Source organism: Haliaeetus leucocephalus, unplaced genomic scaffold (assembly GCF_000737465.1).
Source record: "Haliaeetus leucocephalus isolate CR32 unplaced genomic scaffold, Haliaeetus_leucocephalus-4.0 Scaffold577, whole genome shotgun sequence".
Classification (NCBI taxonomy): Eukaryota; Metazoa; Chordata; class Aves; order Accipitriformes; family Accipitridae; genus Haliaeetus; species Haliaeetus leucocephalus.
This window is the reverse complement of record NW_010973013.1, coordinates 3,778,556-3,796,787: the sequence shown is the minus strand read 5'-3', so window position 1 is coordinate 3,796,787 and position 18,232 is coordinate 3,778,556. Positions and strand designations below refer to the sequence as shown.

The 18,232-nt window shown below is 40.8% G+C and overlaps 1 protein-coding gene across 6 annotated transcripts in view; it reads right to left on the bottom strand.

Annotated features, from left to right (window-relative positions):
• The window catches only part of PPP1R21 (protein phosphatase 1, regulatory subunit 21), a 33,384-nt gene extending 16,403 nt beyond the window's left edge, over positions 1-16,981 (bottom strand). For 2 of the 6 annotated variants that reach the window (XR_775040.1, XM_010577767.1), the window contains exons 1-9: positions 16,856-16,981; positions 13,719-13,787; positions 13,150-13,296; positions 11,012-11,113; positions 10,155-10,319; positions 9,998-10,056; positions 7,486-7,580; positions 5,044-5,096; positions 2,704-2,853 (exon numbers count right to left, since the gene is read on the bottom strand). Coding sequence is in view for 5 of the 6 variants with exons in the window: in XM_010577767.1 (XP_010576069.1) it covers positions 2,704-2,853; positions 5,044-5,096; positions 7,486-7,580; positions 9,998-10,056; positions 10,155-10,319; positions 11,012-11,113; positions 13,150-13,296; positions 13,719-13,787; positions 16,856-16,915 (900 nt within the window). In the remaining variant the exon portion in view is untranslated. The other 4 variants (XM_010577769.1, XM_010577772.1, XM_010577771.1 and 1 more) reach the window with 4 other exon arrangements.
• Between the last annotated feature and the right edge of the window lie 1,251 nt (positions 16,982-18,232).

Sequence of the window (18,232 nt, the reverse complement as noted above, 5' to 3'; positions counted from 1 at the left end):
CCATTAAGCCACCAGAATAAACTATCCTACCTTCCTCCCAGGTGTTGTTTGCCTCTCAGCCCTTGTCCTGTGCATCAGCACAAACATTTGTACAGCTATGCTGTGCAAAGTATTGAAGAACTAAACCAAGTTAAAACTAAAAGCAAGAGATACATTTTAATCTTTATCTGTAACCAGTCCCATTTTCAACATGGGTCAAAGCATGCTTATGCCAATGCAAAGGATGGAGCTATAACTAATCAAAGGGAGAATTCTTACTTGCAAGAACTATGAGAGGTTTGGGCAATTATGAAACTTTGGCCTCACAGAACCGCCTGACTTTGCTAAAAATTGCTTAAGTAAATTCTATGGCTAATTTCGCCTTCAAAAAAGTATACCTGAGAACAAAGGCGCTCACTCTTACACACAGTCAAAACGTAACAGCACCATCAGCTTTTGATTTTGATACCACAGTATTACAAAAAGCTTCTTCCACAGACTGACATCGGTAGTCAAAAGTGATCTTGGTTTTTATTTTACCCCACAGAAAGATATCTTCACCTTTGATTATTTATATCACAATAGTAGCTAAAGATCCCAGGCAAATAGGGTATGAGAAATTTTAATTATTTCTTGTATTATTACAGTGCAGTAACACAGCGTTAACAAGAAAAGAGAGATGCCAAGCTCTCATTCATGCATGCACAAATCTGGATGGAATTAGGGAAAATTCCTAAATCTAAGGAGGAAGAAATAACACATGCAGAATGCTCCTGACTGGTGTTGCAAGAGAAAGGACTGGAGTTATCTGGCACGATGCTGAAGACCCAGCAGAACCCAGCAATCCAATACTTAAAGAGAAAAGGAATACTTGAACCTGGAAGGGAATTGTCCACATCTACTTTGAGTGTTTGGTGGGGAAAATAGCTCGAAAGCGCCAGACAAGACCTGGAGTTGGGGAAAAATAAATCAGTGCAAGTGTGCTAAGCCACTCCCTGACACTTGTCTCATTTTCTCTACTACATTAAGGGGAAGTTTTTGAACCACTCAGTGGAGGAGCTAAGATCACACTGAGAACACTTGCCAAGCAAATAGATAAATCAATCAAAAATACAGGAGCAACAGCAGCTTCAGTGAGTGATAAAAGATGCTTCACCACTGGAAAGTCACGGCAAAAGCCCAAGAGGTAGCATGCACTGAGGCAATTAGGTCATGAATACACAACAGGGCAGACTACAAGAGACATAATTATGAAAACAAACAAAGCCTGAACTACTGAATCAGAGTCAATTATCAGAAAAGGAGAATCAAATTACAGTTCTGATTAAGTTGCATGTTTCATCTGTGTGAAAGCACTTCTCTGATGAAAAGCAAAGATGTGTTAGCTAGGAAATTAAGAAAAAAAATGCATGAGAAGTGATGTCTAAGAAACCCGATTTTATTCCCTTAGTGTAAACTGCAGTAGTGTCTGTAGAATCGAATCACCGCACTAGGCCACATAAGCAAGGAGACACAGTTCTTGCCCCAGAGAATTTGGAAGATGACAAAGCCACATAGTTTTCACAAGAAGGATATGCCATTTTGAGCATGTTTGGTGGCAGAAGCAAGAAACTGTTGTTCTCAAACTAAGATCTATGCTGATTCCCTGTGAAAGTGTATTCTTGATTCAAACAGTTGAAACAACTGAGAAGGTAAATAGAGTGGGACTTCTCTAGTGGATAAACACCTTCTCAAGCATATTTGTTGCTTGCAAAGAGATCCTCCCAAGAACAGGAAAGTTTTGTGATAGTTAACATCACCACTACGTGCATTGTAGCCATTTGATGAAGGCAAATCACATCCATCTCAGTAGTTTAAGTCTAAGCCCTACAAACTACTAAACTGAAGTTATAGTCTGAATCTGAAAACGCTGGCATCCAGCAACTTAAATGCACATAGGTCCACTTGCACTATGAAGTCAACAACTCTGATGTTAAAACAATTTTATTTCAAAGCATATATATATATATATGCATCCCCACACTAATTCTTATGCACGAAGTTCTTTTCCATGCTTCATGGCATAGAAAAAGTCAAAAGACGCAGCTTAACAGCTCTGAATGATACTCTCAGAAAAGTCTGCCCATGGAGTTGCACAGAAAGAGGTCCGGTTTCTCATAACAATTTCAACATGCTTTACAGACTTGAAGCTTCAGAACACTTACAGGAAAAGTCTTTTCACAAATAGCCCCAAATCAGACTATAAAGTTGGGTTTTGACAAGGGAACAGAGTCAAAGTTCTCTCCTTCATAAGCCTACCCTAAATCCAGTTTATTTCACATTACAGTTAAACACAAGACCTTCTGTCTCAACATCTCCCATGCCCCAGTACATTAACTAAGACAAGCATCTATTTAGCAGTGAATATTGTGTATTTTAAAATAAAGCCAGCTGAAATTTTGACAAATGCACTTTAGTTTAGCACTTAAAAAGCAAAGCCTTGATTCGACTATCATATTGCTCTTGTAGCAGAGGCACAGGGGAAAAGGATTCTCTGCAGCTACACCTTCGCCTACATTCAGAGAATTCACCCAATAGAAAAGACTTCTCATGCAGGAGAGGCTGCCTCTCAGGAACACACTTATAGCATTCCAGTAAAGGTGGCAGAAGTTTGCATGACAGATAATTCACTCGCGAAAGTCTACATCATTGAATATACTTGTAGATGAAATCTGTAAGCTTTACCTTCTGATTTAATGGTGATATAGCATCTGTTGCAGAATCAATGGGAAAGATCTGTACCTTCTGCTCAGTGTATGTATGGAAGTTCAAAAGAGCTGTTACAAGTTCCTGAACAAAAGCCAGTGCCTGGCCTGCAAGGTCTCGCAACTTCAGCTGTAAAGACAGTTATAAAGTGATTATATTTGACATGTAGCTATTTAAATACAAAAAAACCTGTTATGGTTGAATACAAAAAATGGCTATCAATGATTTCTTTCTTGTTACTAGTTCAACCTAAAATACACAGCAGCAATCACCTTTAAGTTAAAGTTTATTCATAAATTACAATGCCACACAGAAGGGCACGTTTTTCTATAACAACAAAGTAGGTTTCCATTTCATACAACAGGTGATACTTTGCCTCTGCTGCATTTCTCAAACTACAGACCACAAGAACACTTAAAGGTTAGTACAATTACAGAGATAATTTTTGAAATTAAGATTTCTGAAGACCAATAGACTAATTGCTGACAACAGCTCAGTTCTTTAAGCATGGTGATAGTGAGAAATTTGTAACACCTGGTTGTAAGGAAACCTAACTTAATTAGTAAAACCCAATGAGGTCTTCTCCCAGAATAAAAGGTGTCTGCTTCTCTGACCAGTAACACTCAATTCTTACTCTCCCACCTGGACAGAACTGAGCTGCTGCTCATGAGCAAGGCTGTTCTGTAGCTTTAATGCAGTAGGAAGGTATCCAAGAAATTAATCCAAAATGGAACATTCTAAAAAGCAAATGCAACAGAGAAGAAAACCACACTCCGTTGTGATTTATGGAGGAGAGAACAAGGTTAAAGTGACACTTCAGCCAAGAATGACTTATCCTTCAGAGATGTATTCCTAATGCTTCAATGGAGTGTTAAATCAAGTGAATCTTGATTATGGACCAGGGATGGTGGTGAGCAATTAATGCAGTCATACTCAGTTTGTGTATGTTAATTAGCTATGTAAGGAAGGAAAACAGACAATATTACAGTTTTGCTGTCCTTTACACTGCAGCCTGTGCTAATACACTAGCATTTTGCCTCCACTGGCAAAGCCAGTCATAAAAATCTGTCCTGGAACATTTTCAAGACTGCAGATCTTGAAGCACGAGGCTGGCTGGCATAGTGCTAGCAGAAAATAGTAAAGGAAGACACTCTCCATGCAGTTATTCAGATTTTTCTTAGAACTCAGCAACAGGTTGACTTAAGGCTACTTCCATCACAAAACTGGACAGCAGGTCACCTGATCTCACAGCAGACACATTAGGAACAAGGTCTCTCTATAGGCACTTCTGAAGAAAGGAGAAAGCAGCTATTTGAAATCTTTCTACAGTGGCATCTGAATGCACTAACTTCAAGTTTGAGACATATCATACAAGCAAAGAGAAAAAACAGAGTGCTGTGTGGAGCCCATCCTCAGTGGCAGCAAAACAGGAAAATGTTGACTGCATCAAGGTATCCAATTTACTACTGTAAAAAGCCTTAATATAATTAGCTGTTCACAGAAAACTAACGTGCACTTTTGAATACCGAGTAAAACACACTCCCAAAGAAATTGATGAAGTTACAGTAATGAACAGAAACAGTTTCTTTTCTTTTTAAGTAATATTTACATTAATAAGGGTGATTTGGCTGCAAGTAAGAGGTGTTTTGGCAAGAAGTATCCTATAAAATGTCAATGAACCATGCAGAGTTCTCAAAGACAGATGATTTATTCCTTAAAAGGATTATGACTAGTGACAAGTAATATCAACTGATATGGCATTCTAGTCTACACACTAATGTATAGTTTACAAATGCAAACATTCTTTGGGACTCAAGTGATGTGACAGAAGCAGCTCAGTTTGAGGGAAAAGGAATTCAAGATACCAAAACTACTTTTTTCAACAAAAAGCTTAAGACCCCTAAACTAACATAATTTTAATCAACTTTAAAAGTGAAATGTTCAAGTTCTAACTTACTGCAGGTTAGCATAGTAAAAGAGTATTTCCTATAACTTTAATAGGAGACATTAAACCTTTTTGCCGTTCTTTTTAGAAAGGCATGCCTGAGTTAATACCTACAGTGATCATCAGCCAGTAGTCAATGGATTAGATCTAGTGAAGTGAGGTGAGCAGACAACTTGACTCCTCGACACAAGAACAGTATAGACTACCTTTTGAAAAGTGCAGAGGTTCTGTGGACAGAAATTCCCTTGGAATATCACAATAGTAGTAAGATAGCCTATATCGTCTGCCATTTCAGGTCACTAAAACGACTGGTTTTATTCAGTATCTGTGTAGAAAGTTGCACCTTTACATATGAAGCCAGAAAAAGTGCTTACCTGATTTCTTCTGTTGTGTAACGGTACATTCAGAGCGTTGTATCGATTAGAACCTACAGGACAAAAATTGAGTTACATGCACTTATTAAATCATGTTTTTTAAAAGAGACACTTACTGGTAAATAGTGGGGTTTGGTTGTTTTTTAATACAAAATTTCATTGCAGTAATATTACAGTTCATGTAAGTAATATTAACTAAAAGGACACAAAGAATTTGCTTCAATAAAGCAGGCCTAAACATCCCCACTTAAGAACTGTTACTGTGACTAGGTGGAGAGAAAGCACTTCCATACTTGCCTCAGCTTGTAAATCAAATTTAACCACCTGAACACCCTGAATTTGATAGGTAAGAGCAGAATCCTCTAGCCCAAAAGAACAGTATTCATCACGAAAAAGAGTGAAAATTTTTAAAAAACCCTTAAAGAATTCAAGATTATCTTCACATTTCAATTACATTCCAGGGACTGTCAAATAAGATGAATGCATTTTTTTAATAGTTTGCATGTTTAAAAAAAAAAGCTCCTGTAGGTACTTGATTTGTTGATGATTTAGAATAAGATGTACTCTCCACATATTTCAGCATTCTGTTCCAGTTACAGAGCAACTCCAATTATTCAATTACAAGCAGGCACAATTTTTAAAGAGGTAGAGGGATATTTGTACCTAGAGAACATCTTAGAAAGTCTTATAGATTTAAAAGGGATCACATCCATCCTCAATTAAATGGACTAATAACCACTTTAGTTTAAAATCTGCACACAAAGGAAATTTCCAGCTTCTTACTCCTTTTGTATCATTCACATTTAGCAATTAACACATGGGAAGAGGTAGTTGTATTCAGAACAAAAAACTGTCCAAAATTACCAAATCCTACTCATAAATAAATCCTTCAGAAAACTTTATCTTTCTACTCTCAAAATCACGCTTAGCGGTCAACAAGTCATTTGATTGCTACTGAAACTGAAGCCAGTGGCTAGTTAACACTTAAAACCAACTACAGCACCTAGAGCAAGCCAGTTGGAATCCATAGGCAAGCACTTCCTGACATTCTCTCATTCTTCTATCACTAAAGATCTGTCCACTATTTGCAGTTTCCTACACAAGCAAAAACATTATGCTATGGCAGCTAAGTGAGCAGATAAGCAAATAAATTATTTGCATCAGATTTCTCGCTACAATGATAACCAACTGTAAAAGAAAAAAAATCAGCGAAAGAAGCCAGAGAAGCAGAAATAGGCAGCAGATGCCAGGTAAAGGGGTCTTTGTGAGAGGAAAGAAGTGAAAAGCGTATCAACTCAAGGCACCAACACCTAAGCATAACATGCTGTGTGAGAGTCAACATTTCCTAAAGAGACGATGATCTCATGTTTCTAAGCCAAGACTCACTGGATTGCCAACCCACTGGAGAACTTGGGAGGCTTACCCCTGCAGCACGCTGCCAGATCAGCTTTTAGAGAACCTAAGGCTATTTGAAGCATTGTCATCAAGTTTTAAACTGAATGAAAAATGCAAAAGCTACCAATCAAACCTACCAGAAATTCAACAGCCTGTTTTCACTTCTTCGCTCCTTCTCCACTACTTTCAGCTTTTTCACTATTCTAGGTCCTCCTAGTCTCGCTGCCAGAAGAGTACGGACTGGTGCTTGCCCAAGTACAACCTCGTGTTCAAGCTTTTACAAAAGCACCCAGTACACGGCACTGATCGGGCACATACTGACCAATTCTTGTACCAAAGCAATGCAAAGGCTGAGCGCTCCTAACTTCATGGTATCCTCTGCACTTCAGTTTATCTAGTAGCAGTTGGAAAGGAACAGGAAAGGAGGTTGCTTCTGGTAAAAGTCCCAAAATTCAAAGGGTTTTTTTCCCTGAAAAAATGAACATGAGTCTGAGACAAGCCATGGATAAGAGCTAGTCTGGGTGTTCTCTGATCAGACCTGAGACACTCTGACAGACTTCCCACTAATACCAAGTGTAGACCACTATTGATAAAATGCCTCATTAAGCCAACATCTCTGCAGTCACTAGTTTACCCCCTTATCAAGAGTTTATCCCTCTAACTCTTGAACATACCCTGCCAAAAATAATACCCCTCAAGATGAGTAACTAAAGTAGTCTTTGTGGAGAAACCAGTAAATTGACAGTGTTCCTTCATCTTTTACAATATTCTGTCAACACCAAGCAAGATAAGTGGCAAGTTACTCAAAAGCCTTCAAAAGTTTTAGTTTCCATTAGATATATATAAAAAAAAAAATCAAACCTCAATATTTTAAGATTACTAAACAAGATTATGATGTGTATTATGAATAGTTATTACAGTTACCTCCAAGTGTCTGTTGAGATGTCCAACGTTTCTTACAGCTAATACATTTTAATTCATAAGAAGTACTTCCTCCAGATGGATACCCAAAATTAAACACAAAACCCAGACCAAGGCAATACGTACTTGTGTCATTAAAAGGTACTTTTTCATTGATTATGCACAGAGATTCTTCCAGTCTACTGCCCAAAGCTGCTTGAAGATTCTTTAACTGTTGCTGGCTAAATAACAAAAAGACAAACGAAAAACCACACACACACACATTGTAAACCTTTAAAATTTTATCTGTATCACCAACACCACAGCTCACCATAAGCATCCCTTGAGTGTACAGGTCTTTGTCTCTTTCTAGAAGTTAGACAGAAGAAAGACCGTAGGAATAATTTTTCCTCCTTTATGTCATATTTAATACATGACATTGTATTTTAATCCCTAACAAAAGCAGTGAAAGATGCAATAAATTGTTGTAAATCTTAAGTTCCATTCTCGAGAAGCTCAACTTACTTCAGAGTTAATCTTTACATTATTTTCCAATTTTGCCATTACTGTATAAGCTATATGAAGGTATTCTTTTCTACTGGAATTTGAATGGCAATACAAAAGGGCCTTTAAATTAGTTACTATATATCCGATGCAGTATTCCAATAGGCAAGTAGTGAGTTGTGGGTAATTCCGTTAACTGTCATATCACTATTAGAAATACCTCACAAGCCTTTCAAAGCCCCATATTTAAACACTGCTATGATATGGCCCACTCCCACAAGACTCAGCAATTATGTTTCTGATGCATTCTCAAGTGATTTTTCACTAGATCTGCTTCACTTGCATTTGATTCTGTATATAGATGTGAACATAAGTTCTTAAGACTACTAGTATTTTTAGTATAGATTCTTAAGATGAGCAGTAACAAATTCCAGCATTATATACATATGTGAACAAAGATTAACGCATATTGATTCAGACCAAATTCCACACCTTACCTAACTTAGACCCCCAAATTCTTCACTGTTTTGCTTCCCATTTGACATCTAGAACTCCTGCACATATAGTGGAGGGTGGGGGGAAGGTGTCAAAGTGACAGTTTTTTCCTTTTTTTTTTTTTTTACAAAAACATTTGACACATGGAAATTTATCAGGACTAACAAGGAAAAAGAATCCAAAATAGACAAGCAAGGTATGAAGAAACTAGCCAATAAGTAGCTCATACACATTAACAAATATTTCGCTTGAAGAGCAGCTCCAAAATTGCACAGAAACTGTACAACATGGACTGCAGTAGCACTGGGCATGATAGAAACTAAACTCAAAGACAAACTGCAAAAGTATGGATGTTTCCTTTTTGTACTATAAAGGAATGGCAAACAAGTAGTTTGTTATGTTTTGTTTTACATTGTCCTTTAATCTTCAAGGCATGCTGGCTGTCAAGTCATGCATCCCCTGGCTTTACTGAATAAAGCATGGGTGTCAGAGGCAAATGGATCCCTTCCACTGAAAGAGTGGGGAAAAAAGAGCAGTACTCTCAAAGACATCTTCTGTCATGTGTTCATTAGATACTGATTTCAGTGTTTAAAATACTTAAGTGTCATGCTTTATTATTTTCAAAAAGCCTCCCTTCTTAAATGGTAGGGACAATTTCTTACAATGACATTAATTACCCAGTCATCACAGAATACAACAGACAAGCTCTGAACTGAATAGCAGCAGATTAAGACTACACTGTTTTTCAAACACAACAAAAAAAGCAAATGGCAGCAAAACACAGCTTTCATCCTCTTTTGCAAGTCATTCCTAGTGAAACCCTGACCTGTATTAGAGGAGAGTTATTGGAATTCAAGTATCTTTGCATCTATCAAAATAATTAAAATATATACTTCAAGGTTACCATTTGAAAGAAGGAACTCTACATCTGATCATTCACTATGCATTTTATCCATTACATTAAAGATCTATACTGCACATATATCTTTTAAAAAGGCACCTTAATAGTGAACTTCAGAGAAGTGCACCCTAATTTGATTTGGCCCACAGTCCTCAAATTCTTCCAATTTTCTACAACTTGCCTTCAAGACAATGAAGGTATTCCAAAACTAACAATACAATCCTTTAACAAAAACTTTCAAATATTCTAGCTGAGCGCATTACACCTGAAGCAAAAGTGATTGTTCAAGAAGCTTTTGGGGTGGAGGGGGATCTTCAAAACTCTTTTCAGTCAGTTGTCTCAGCATACCTACCCAAGCTTTGTTTTTAGAAGCAGTTTGTAAAGGCTTGCAAGTCTTTGTTTCATACAAGTTCAGTAGTTTCTTTACTTTTTATAGCACTCCATTACAAATAAATTCTTCAAGCTTTCATCAACTTCACAGCTACTTAAAATAGCTTGGCGACAAAACTGCTCTTACTGAAAGCTGAATCTGTGGAATTGATTGTCTAGTTACATACTCAGCAGAAGGAACAGGGGGCTGACCTGCACAGTCTTGATGTTAATGTGCTGTTGCCAATATTTTAAGTTTTATCAAAGTCGGGGGTGGGGGGGTGTCTTTTTTTTTTTTAAAGTATGATTCTCTAAAAATAATCTGGTTAATCTTTTACAGCAGTTAGTTCTTTAAATCAATTTTTCATTATATTAAATAAAAACACTTACCATTCTTCGGTTCGAAGCCTACAGTCCTTAGCTTCTCTTTCTAGCGTCTGAGACTTGATCTTTATGCAAGAAGATAATCTCACAATGTAAGTACTGACACAGCAAGACATTTCATTTCAAAACTTTTCAAACTTGCAAGTAAGAGAAAACTCCTTACTTCTAATTTGGCTTTATCATTCTGCAGCTTTTCTATGGTATCCGTGTATTTCCTTGTTAAACTGTCCACCACAGCTTGATGCTGGGCAGCATCAGTTTCCAAAACCTCAAGTCTAGTTCTCAGCTCTGTTTCCAAACGTTTGTGCTGCTCATCTGCTTCAAAGAACTAAAAGAAGAAAAGCAGAGCTCATATGAAAGCTTCATTTTACTATGGAATCTAGTCCTATGAGTTACACCAATTTAATTAGCCAGTCCACGTTAATAACAAGTACTAGTTCTCAGACAAATAGAAATTTTATGATGACATTTACGGAGAAAAAGGATTCAGGAACAAGTACTTTGTGTTTATTAAAGTTTGGTAGTACCAAGCATTCCTTAAATATATTTCCAATTAATAGTACACACCTGAAAAACTAAACTTGAGCCATAAGGTTTTTCAAGTTTTCTAAACCAAAGTGAAATGCATTCCATTTGGGTAAAGTAATTCCTGACTTCATCATGGCAACTTGCAGAATTTTAAGGCAATTCTGAAACTGTTAGTGAACTAAAAAGAAGTTTCCACCCAGTACCAACTACATGGCTATTTTCAGTAGAGTAGCTAAGTGTCACCAAAAGTTAAAAATCTAAATGAGAAAACACATATTACATGAGTTATTCCACATACTGTCTTAATCTGAAGTAGAAATTTTCTCATTTGCCCAGTGAACATCTTTATAATCAAGCTATCCGATCTAATCTACTGTTTCGCATACAACTAAGCCTTCAAACTCACTAGTTTTCAGATGGTATTTTATTTTCTCTATCTTTGTGTGACCAGTTTTCTGAACTAAAAAGAAAGGCTAAAAAAATTTCACTCACGAGTATATGTAGTCGTTCATTCTCTTCTATCTTCTTCTGAAGATCTTCATTGAAAACACTTTTCTGCTCTTGACTCAACTGAGATGAGGATTCTGCACTTTTCTAAAAGAAAGAAAATGCATTCATTAACTCCAAGCCTCTGGAGGTATCCCAAAGCCCATCCCCAAGTATATGAAAACACTTCCCATCACTAATTCTCAATAGAGGCACACGAGTACGTACCTTACTTACATTGCCTAATATATCGAAAGGTACACATATTGCACACAGCATGAACCTAAAAGCAGCACTTTTTCCTTCACATTGTTGTTGCTGTATAACAGTAGAACGCTAACTCAATAAGGACTCGGGAAAGCCTCTACTCAGGCATCACATTCACACACACACCAAATTGCTTGTATGGGCAGGTGCCCATTCGACATCATTTGAATCTTGCATGATTCCACACAGTCAGTGATATGAAACCCTACACAGGTGGGCTTATTTGGTTTGGTAGCTACATGTAAGGCACACCTGCCCCCACCAAGTGTCCAGGTGTAAGCTGGTCTGGTCTCAGCAGGCACTAGGAATAATCACTGAAAGTGCACTATCCCATGGCAGGCTGTAGCACAAGGTGGCACTGGAAAACACAGGGTCTTCACTGTCCACCAACTACCCTCAGAATATAGACATCTCTCTGCCAACTGTTTCCTCATTTTTCACCCATTTTGTTCAAAAGACTCAGAGACCACCAGTGAATCCCACACTGCTTCTCTGCTCTACCACACTGCTAAACAAAGGTAGTACCATCACCAAAAAAAAATGAAGACTGTTATACAGTCATATGTTCTCCTCCTTCTAAAAGGATTGCAGTCTGACACAGATCATCTATCTGAATTTTAATCTAAATAGTCTTAGATGTGATTTACACAGTGTCCCAATGGTAAGTATCTGAAGTAAGGGTGACATGGAACTTAGTGGAGGGGTATTCAATACAATGTGCATACTCAGTAAGGCCCTATAGATAAAACTAAAGGGAACATACTTAAAAGGTAGTACAAACACTTCTTAAAAAAAAAAACAACAAAAAAACCAAGAAATACAGAACTGTGCATTCTCACAGCTGAACAGGAAAGAAAGTCAGTAGCAATGGTTTGCAAAACTACTCAAGCCAGGCTGAGGTCCTTCAAAATTTGGAAACATGTCTAGTGAAGCAGTAAGTTATATAACATGAAATAAAAGAACAGAAGTGTCAAACTGCATTTTGAAGAATGATCTACTATGGTGCATGAATAATGTAAGTCAGAGGTACTATGCTGCCAAGGAACTGGATAGCAAAAAAAAATGCAAAAGAGTTTAGGGAAAAAGTAGGGAAGATTATCATATTACTATCAGTTGAATGATTTCTTTAATGTCAGTCTTGATAGCTACAGCATTTTGGGAGCTAATAAAAAAGAAAAGATGTCAGTAATTAAGAGGCGTTTCCTCATAAGAGGAAGGTAGCAAAGGATGCTTGAGAATTATTTAAGTCCAGACACACCACCCCGGCATTCTGATGTTACCTACAGAAGACATGGCTGATTTTAGACAGAACATGATATAACCAGGTTTAATCAGCAAGCATTTTGGCAGAGAAACATCGCAGTACTGAAATTATTCTGTCATTTTGAAAAAACATACGGAATACTAGCTAAAAGTTTAGATTTCAGAGGATTTGACAAGATTCACAGAAGAGACAACTAGAAAAGCTACAATCATCGGCTGAAGAGTTAACTGTCGACATCAAAATTACAAAGCAAGGAGGTGGGGATAGGAAATGAGGGGTGATCAGTTTCCTTCATAGAAGTTGATTAATCACAGAGCTCCAAGATCTTTCCCAGATGTTTGAACACTTAATAAATATCTGGAAAGGGAGACAGCAATTCAGTATCAGTTAGCTGATGCACTAGAAAGAAAAGTGCAGAACTGCTTAGCACATAATATATGTATCAATACCTGCTTTGTGGGTATTTTCACTCACATCTGTTATAACACAAGTTCTGACAAAAACATTCAGCTCAACCCTTGACACAAAGCAACTACTGCTAGAAATCAGGATAAGATATTGACACTTAAGGAGCAGACATCTGCTAAGCAAGTTTTTTGCCTTTAGCACATACCTTGTTCTTCTTGCCCCTAGCTTCACTTAATGCAAGTTCATCTTGAAGTAACTCCACCCGCTTGGCAAGTTGCTGATTTCGAAAGGTCAAGCTGTCCATTTCTTGTTGCAGTTTTCTCAGTGATTGATCCTTCATCTTCAGTTGCTCCTGAATGACCAAGAAGTTTAATTTTAAAACTTTCACACCTACTCTCACACATGCTTTCAACAAGAAGCATCACATTAAAAAACTAACACATTAAAAAATTGCTTTCTTCACTATTTGAACACTGAAGAGGCAAAAGTATTGCTTTTAAACTTAAAAGCAGATTTCACTTCCTTGAGCTGCCCACAGATGACACTCCAAGTAGGTACTTCATTCTACAACTTAATCACCAAGAAGCAACCTTCCACTTTTACAAAGTCAGCACCTACAGAGAACAATGAAAACTAGTTGCAGAACAGAAATTCTTTTACTAAATCAAGTTCCTCCTTTATTCTTTTAATCACAATACTTTGAGTAAAAAGTATTCCTGTTTACCCATCTTGTCACAGCTTAATACATCTGACACGAGCAGTTTTTAAGATTACCTTCAGAGAGGCAGAGTTTGCTTGCTCATCTACAACCCCTTTTTTCAGTACTTGGTTCTGAGCTCGAAGCTGAAAAATAAGAGATGCCAATAACTATGCAAGACAAAGGAATAAATAAAAGCCATTCATTACAATGTGCATAAAGCATCGTATTCTCTCATGAGAACACCAGATGTGCATGCTTTTTAAAGTATTCTGTTCAGGTAGACAGTAGTGGTATGAGGTTGAAAAAAGGATCCAATTCATATCCTGAATTGCCAAGAAACAAGAAGTTAACTTTACCATCTTGAATATTTTGGTCAAATAGAACATAATTCTTACTCAGTAAGTACCTTGGAAAATTAGTTACTTAAATATAGTTAAGGTTTGAAGAACAGTGAACAAATATGGAAGAGCTGCAACTTCTTCCTTGACTAATCAAGTTCTTGCTCATATTCAGTGCTATTTCTGCCTCTCCCCTCTTCTCCCCAAAACTGTTCATGACGGGTTCTGGAACATAATCGGGGTTCACAATAAAGTCAAAACCTGTATTGATTCAAGAAGAGCTCAACTATACTCTAATGTGAAAATACTTATTACTGGTAGCAGCAGATGACCCAGAGAGAACAACCTGACAAACACTTCAGAAAAATGCATGAACAGCATAGAAGAAAAAGTCCTCCAAGACTTACTTATATCATTCACAAATCTGAGCTAAAAATCACTGCGGTGAAAAGTGATACTCAAGAAATCTATTGTCCCGTCACTTCACAGAGTACCTCTACCCTGCAGCAATGAGGATACTGAGAGTTCCATCTTCCCATTCCTTGATAATTGCTTGAATCCTGGTTTCTTCAATGGCAGTTTGTATTCATTTGACATGTCTGAGTCCAGCTGTTGCAGATATAAATTAAAAGGGTTTGTATAGTGTTTGGGAATACCTCTGGCAGATGCATAAAAGGCAAAATTCAATGTAAAACAGCAATGGCTAACCTTTTCAGTCTGATGACTGAATATATTTGAAAGGTCAGAAGTCAGTTGACATTGCTAAGCACAGGCTTTTGCCCTGCAGTATTCCCACTGTGCTGTTCAGGCATCACAAAGGCAAGAGAAGAAAACTGCAAGAGCATCACAGAAATACTTCCAAGCACAGGGTTTCCCTAGCAAGAAAAAGCAGTGCAGTAGTTTTCTATGCCTTTTTTCTGCCACAGCTACTAATGCAGGAACATGTCAGGTGCAGTGAATAAACTAGCTCAATCATGCTGCATTGAGATACCCAAGCTGAAGTGTGATCCACCAAAGGCTGTCACAAGTTGAAAGAGCTTTTTGACTACTACTTCCATCGGGGTTGTGCGAGAGAGCCAGAAGCTGCGGCTCGAGGCGAAGAAGAGACTCTGAAAATACACATCCTTCTTCTGGACTGCTGTGTGAACTGAGAGGGAAAGCAATTCTTTGGCAGGTACTTCCCTTGGCACTCCTTGAGTATATCAAGCTCTTGTCTACCTCTCCCCTTAGCTTCCACAACATGATTAAGCGAACAGGCAAATAGCTTCCCAGGGCTACTCTCCATTTCCACCTGCACACAATAAACAGCCAGTTGAAAAACTGACCATTTGCACAAAACGAAGAGTTACCTGCAAAGGGGATCCCACAATGCCCTGGAATTGTTGCACAAGAAGTGGGACGAGACTAAAAAGTAGTTCCCATAAAGAACCCATAAAACATCACAGGCTGAAAGTTGCAAGATGAAGTTCAAAGAAAGCTTTTGGACACCATGATACTAAAAGAAAGAGGATCCAGCAGCTGGAACTTTCAGAAGCTATAGTCAAAAGTCCACATTTCAAAGCTTCATTTGGGAATCAAGCAGCAAAATCCCTCAATCAATTTGTCCCGAGCCATTTTGAATCTCCAAGGTACAGCAGAGCCACTGTAGAAAGCAACAAGAAATATGAACTCTGACCTACAAAGCCCCAAAGTGAACTCAGTTTTCTTAAAATGATTTTGTGGAAGCATTAGACAAAAGTATCTCTGAACAATTTAGATTCTGTATAGGGGTTTTTTTTATAGCAGTTCCAAGGCGAATAGTATTTAAAGAAAACATCGTTCTGTAACATAGGGAAAGGTGTCAAATACAGTCAAGTGCTGTGTGCCAAACACTCTGATGCTGGGCTACACAAAACCAAAGTGCTGCCTTTCTTTCCCAAGGCCATTGAAGAACTATGCCATTCAAGACCAACGGTGTCCTCTTCCTTTTAGTGAAGAAACAAGAATGAAGAGTTCTATATTAAGCAAGGCTCCACCATTTAAGAAATCATCTCGAGCATCTTGGAAAGGCTTTCTCCGCTATGGGCCAGAAGTCTTTGCAAATACTCTGTTAAGCAGCACCAGAAACGGGAGGCAGAGTCACCTAGGGCAGCTGCAGAAGAATGGGAACAGACATGAGGCAAGTGTGGAATCAAGTGCCCTCACTTCCAAGACACTGCAACACCACTGCAAGCACTACTAACACCACTGAACTCCCACATCCACCAGCCAAAGCAAACTCAAGAGTCCATGGGTAAGATACAAGACCAAGACCTCGACAAATGTTCACACCCAAGAAGATAACTAAGCCTTATGCCTGACTGGGAAATAGAAACGCAAGAGAAAGCACTGCTAGTTTCACTTCCCTGGCACGGCTGAACCCATTAGCTGTCCCACTGGATCCTTTGCAGACAGGGCCACTTTGCCCCTCACGCCAGCTTGCCCAGCCGGCACTCGGCAATACCGTAATTCCCTCGGCACCTGCAAACTCGCACCTCCCCAAGCCTGCCTTCACCTCCTCCTCAAGGAAAAGCAACCTTCGAGCCCCAAACACCTCACGCCGCCACAAAAATCAGCGTTTCAGTCCTGACCAGCCCCCCCCCCGGCTCCGGCTGGAGCACAGCGCCGAAGGCAGCCAAGCCGGGCGGGAGAGAGCTCACGGCCCCACCGCCCCACGGTGGCACCGGGGCGGAGCAGGCTCAGCGAAGGCACGGGCAGCCCCGCGGGCGGATCGGAGAAGGCCCCCTCCCCTCAGAGAGGCGGCCGTGAGGCGGGTAACGCGCAGGGAGCGGCTGGAGGGAGGGGAGGCACCGGCCGCTCACGGAGCGTCGGGGACGGGCTCTGGCGCCTGATACCTTGGAGTACTCCTGAGCCAGCTTCTGGTATTTCCCCTGCAGCTCCGCGGCGGCCGCCATCTCCCCGCCGCCGCCGGCCCCTCACGCCCGCGAAAGGGAAGACGCACTTCCGGGTTCGGGACGGCGGAGGCGCGGCAACGTCACCGCGCCACCCCCACCACGTGCCGAGCGGCGGGGCGGGGCGGAGCTTAAGTGGCCGGCGCCGCCATCTTGACCCAACTTCCAAGATGGCGGCAGGGAGGAGGGCGGGGCCGTAAGGGAGGAGGTGGGAGAGGGAAACGGGCCCGGCCACGTGACACCAGTGAGGCGAGCGTGGCCGCCTCTGTTGCCATAGTGACAGGCGGCGGCGGGGGCCCCGCGCGGCCTGGAGGCTACGGGGCCCCACCCCGCCCAAAAAGCACCGGCCGCGCCCGGCGGCAGCGGCGCCCGCCCGGCGGGGTCACGTCGGCGAACGGCGAGGCCGGCCAGCGGCGGACGGTGCCCCGGCGCCGTCCCCTTCTCGGGCAGAGAGCCGGGGCCGGTCCCGCGTACTCCCCGCCCGAGGCAAGGCTGTCGCTAGGGGGAGCCCAGGGTCTGCGGTGCCGGGATGCGCGGCGGCGGCCGCCGCGGCAGGGGAAGCGGGTTTCCGCAGGCCGCGGAGGCCCCGCCGGTCCCAGGCGCCGTCGGGGGGCGGTTGTTTGAGGGGCTTGTTCCTCAGGCGGAGCCCGAGCTCGGGCTGCGTTGCCGGGGGAGAGAGGCAGGCGCGGGACCCGTGAAGGCGGCCTGCAGCGGAGAGCGTCGTGCGCGGCTCCTTGGGAGCGCGCTACGGCGGTTGTCTTAACATAAAACACGGAATACCCGCGGAAACTGAGGCAAACACATCTGCCGCGGGTCCGTAGGTGAAAACATGAAACGAAAGGCAGTTAAGTAATTTCTCACGGCTCGCAACAAGCGAGTGCCAGGGGCGGGATCAGTCGGTGCCAGCGCTGGGCGCTTCCTACTCCTGCGTTCAACTGTTAGATCCTAATGGAGGGGAACGCGGGTACATCGTCTGTTCCCGCAGTGCCGGCGGTTTCGGGGTCATTTTGAGTGTCTGCACTCTCTGGTTCCCCAGAGGGGATCCTTCTCTGCTGCCTCCAGCCTGCAGGTCCCTTTGTTTCAGAGCCTTCTTTCAGCTTCTCCACCATTCAGCCACCCTCCTTTAGAGATTGCTTAGGCTGTGCTAATTATCTCCTATTTTCTTCTTCTTTATCCTCAGATTTACCAAACATTTAAATGCGTATCATCAGCACTCTTTAAGCAGAATCTGAAGACATCATAATAGGTGTATTTGGTCCTGCCAGATATCCAGCCAATGCAGGATTTTCTTTCTGAAAATGACTGGAAACAGATGTGTAA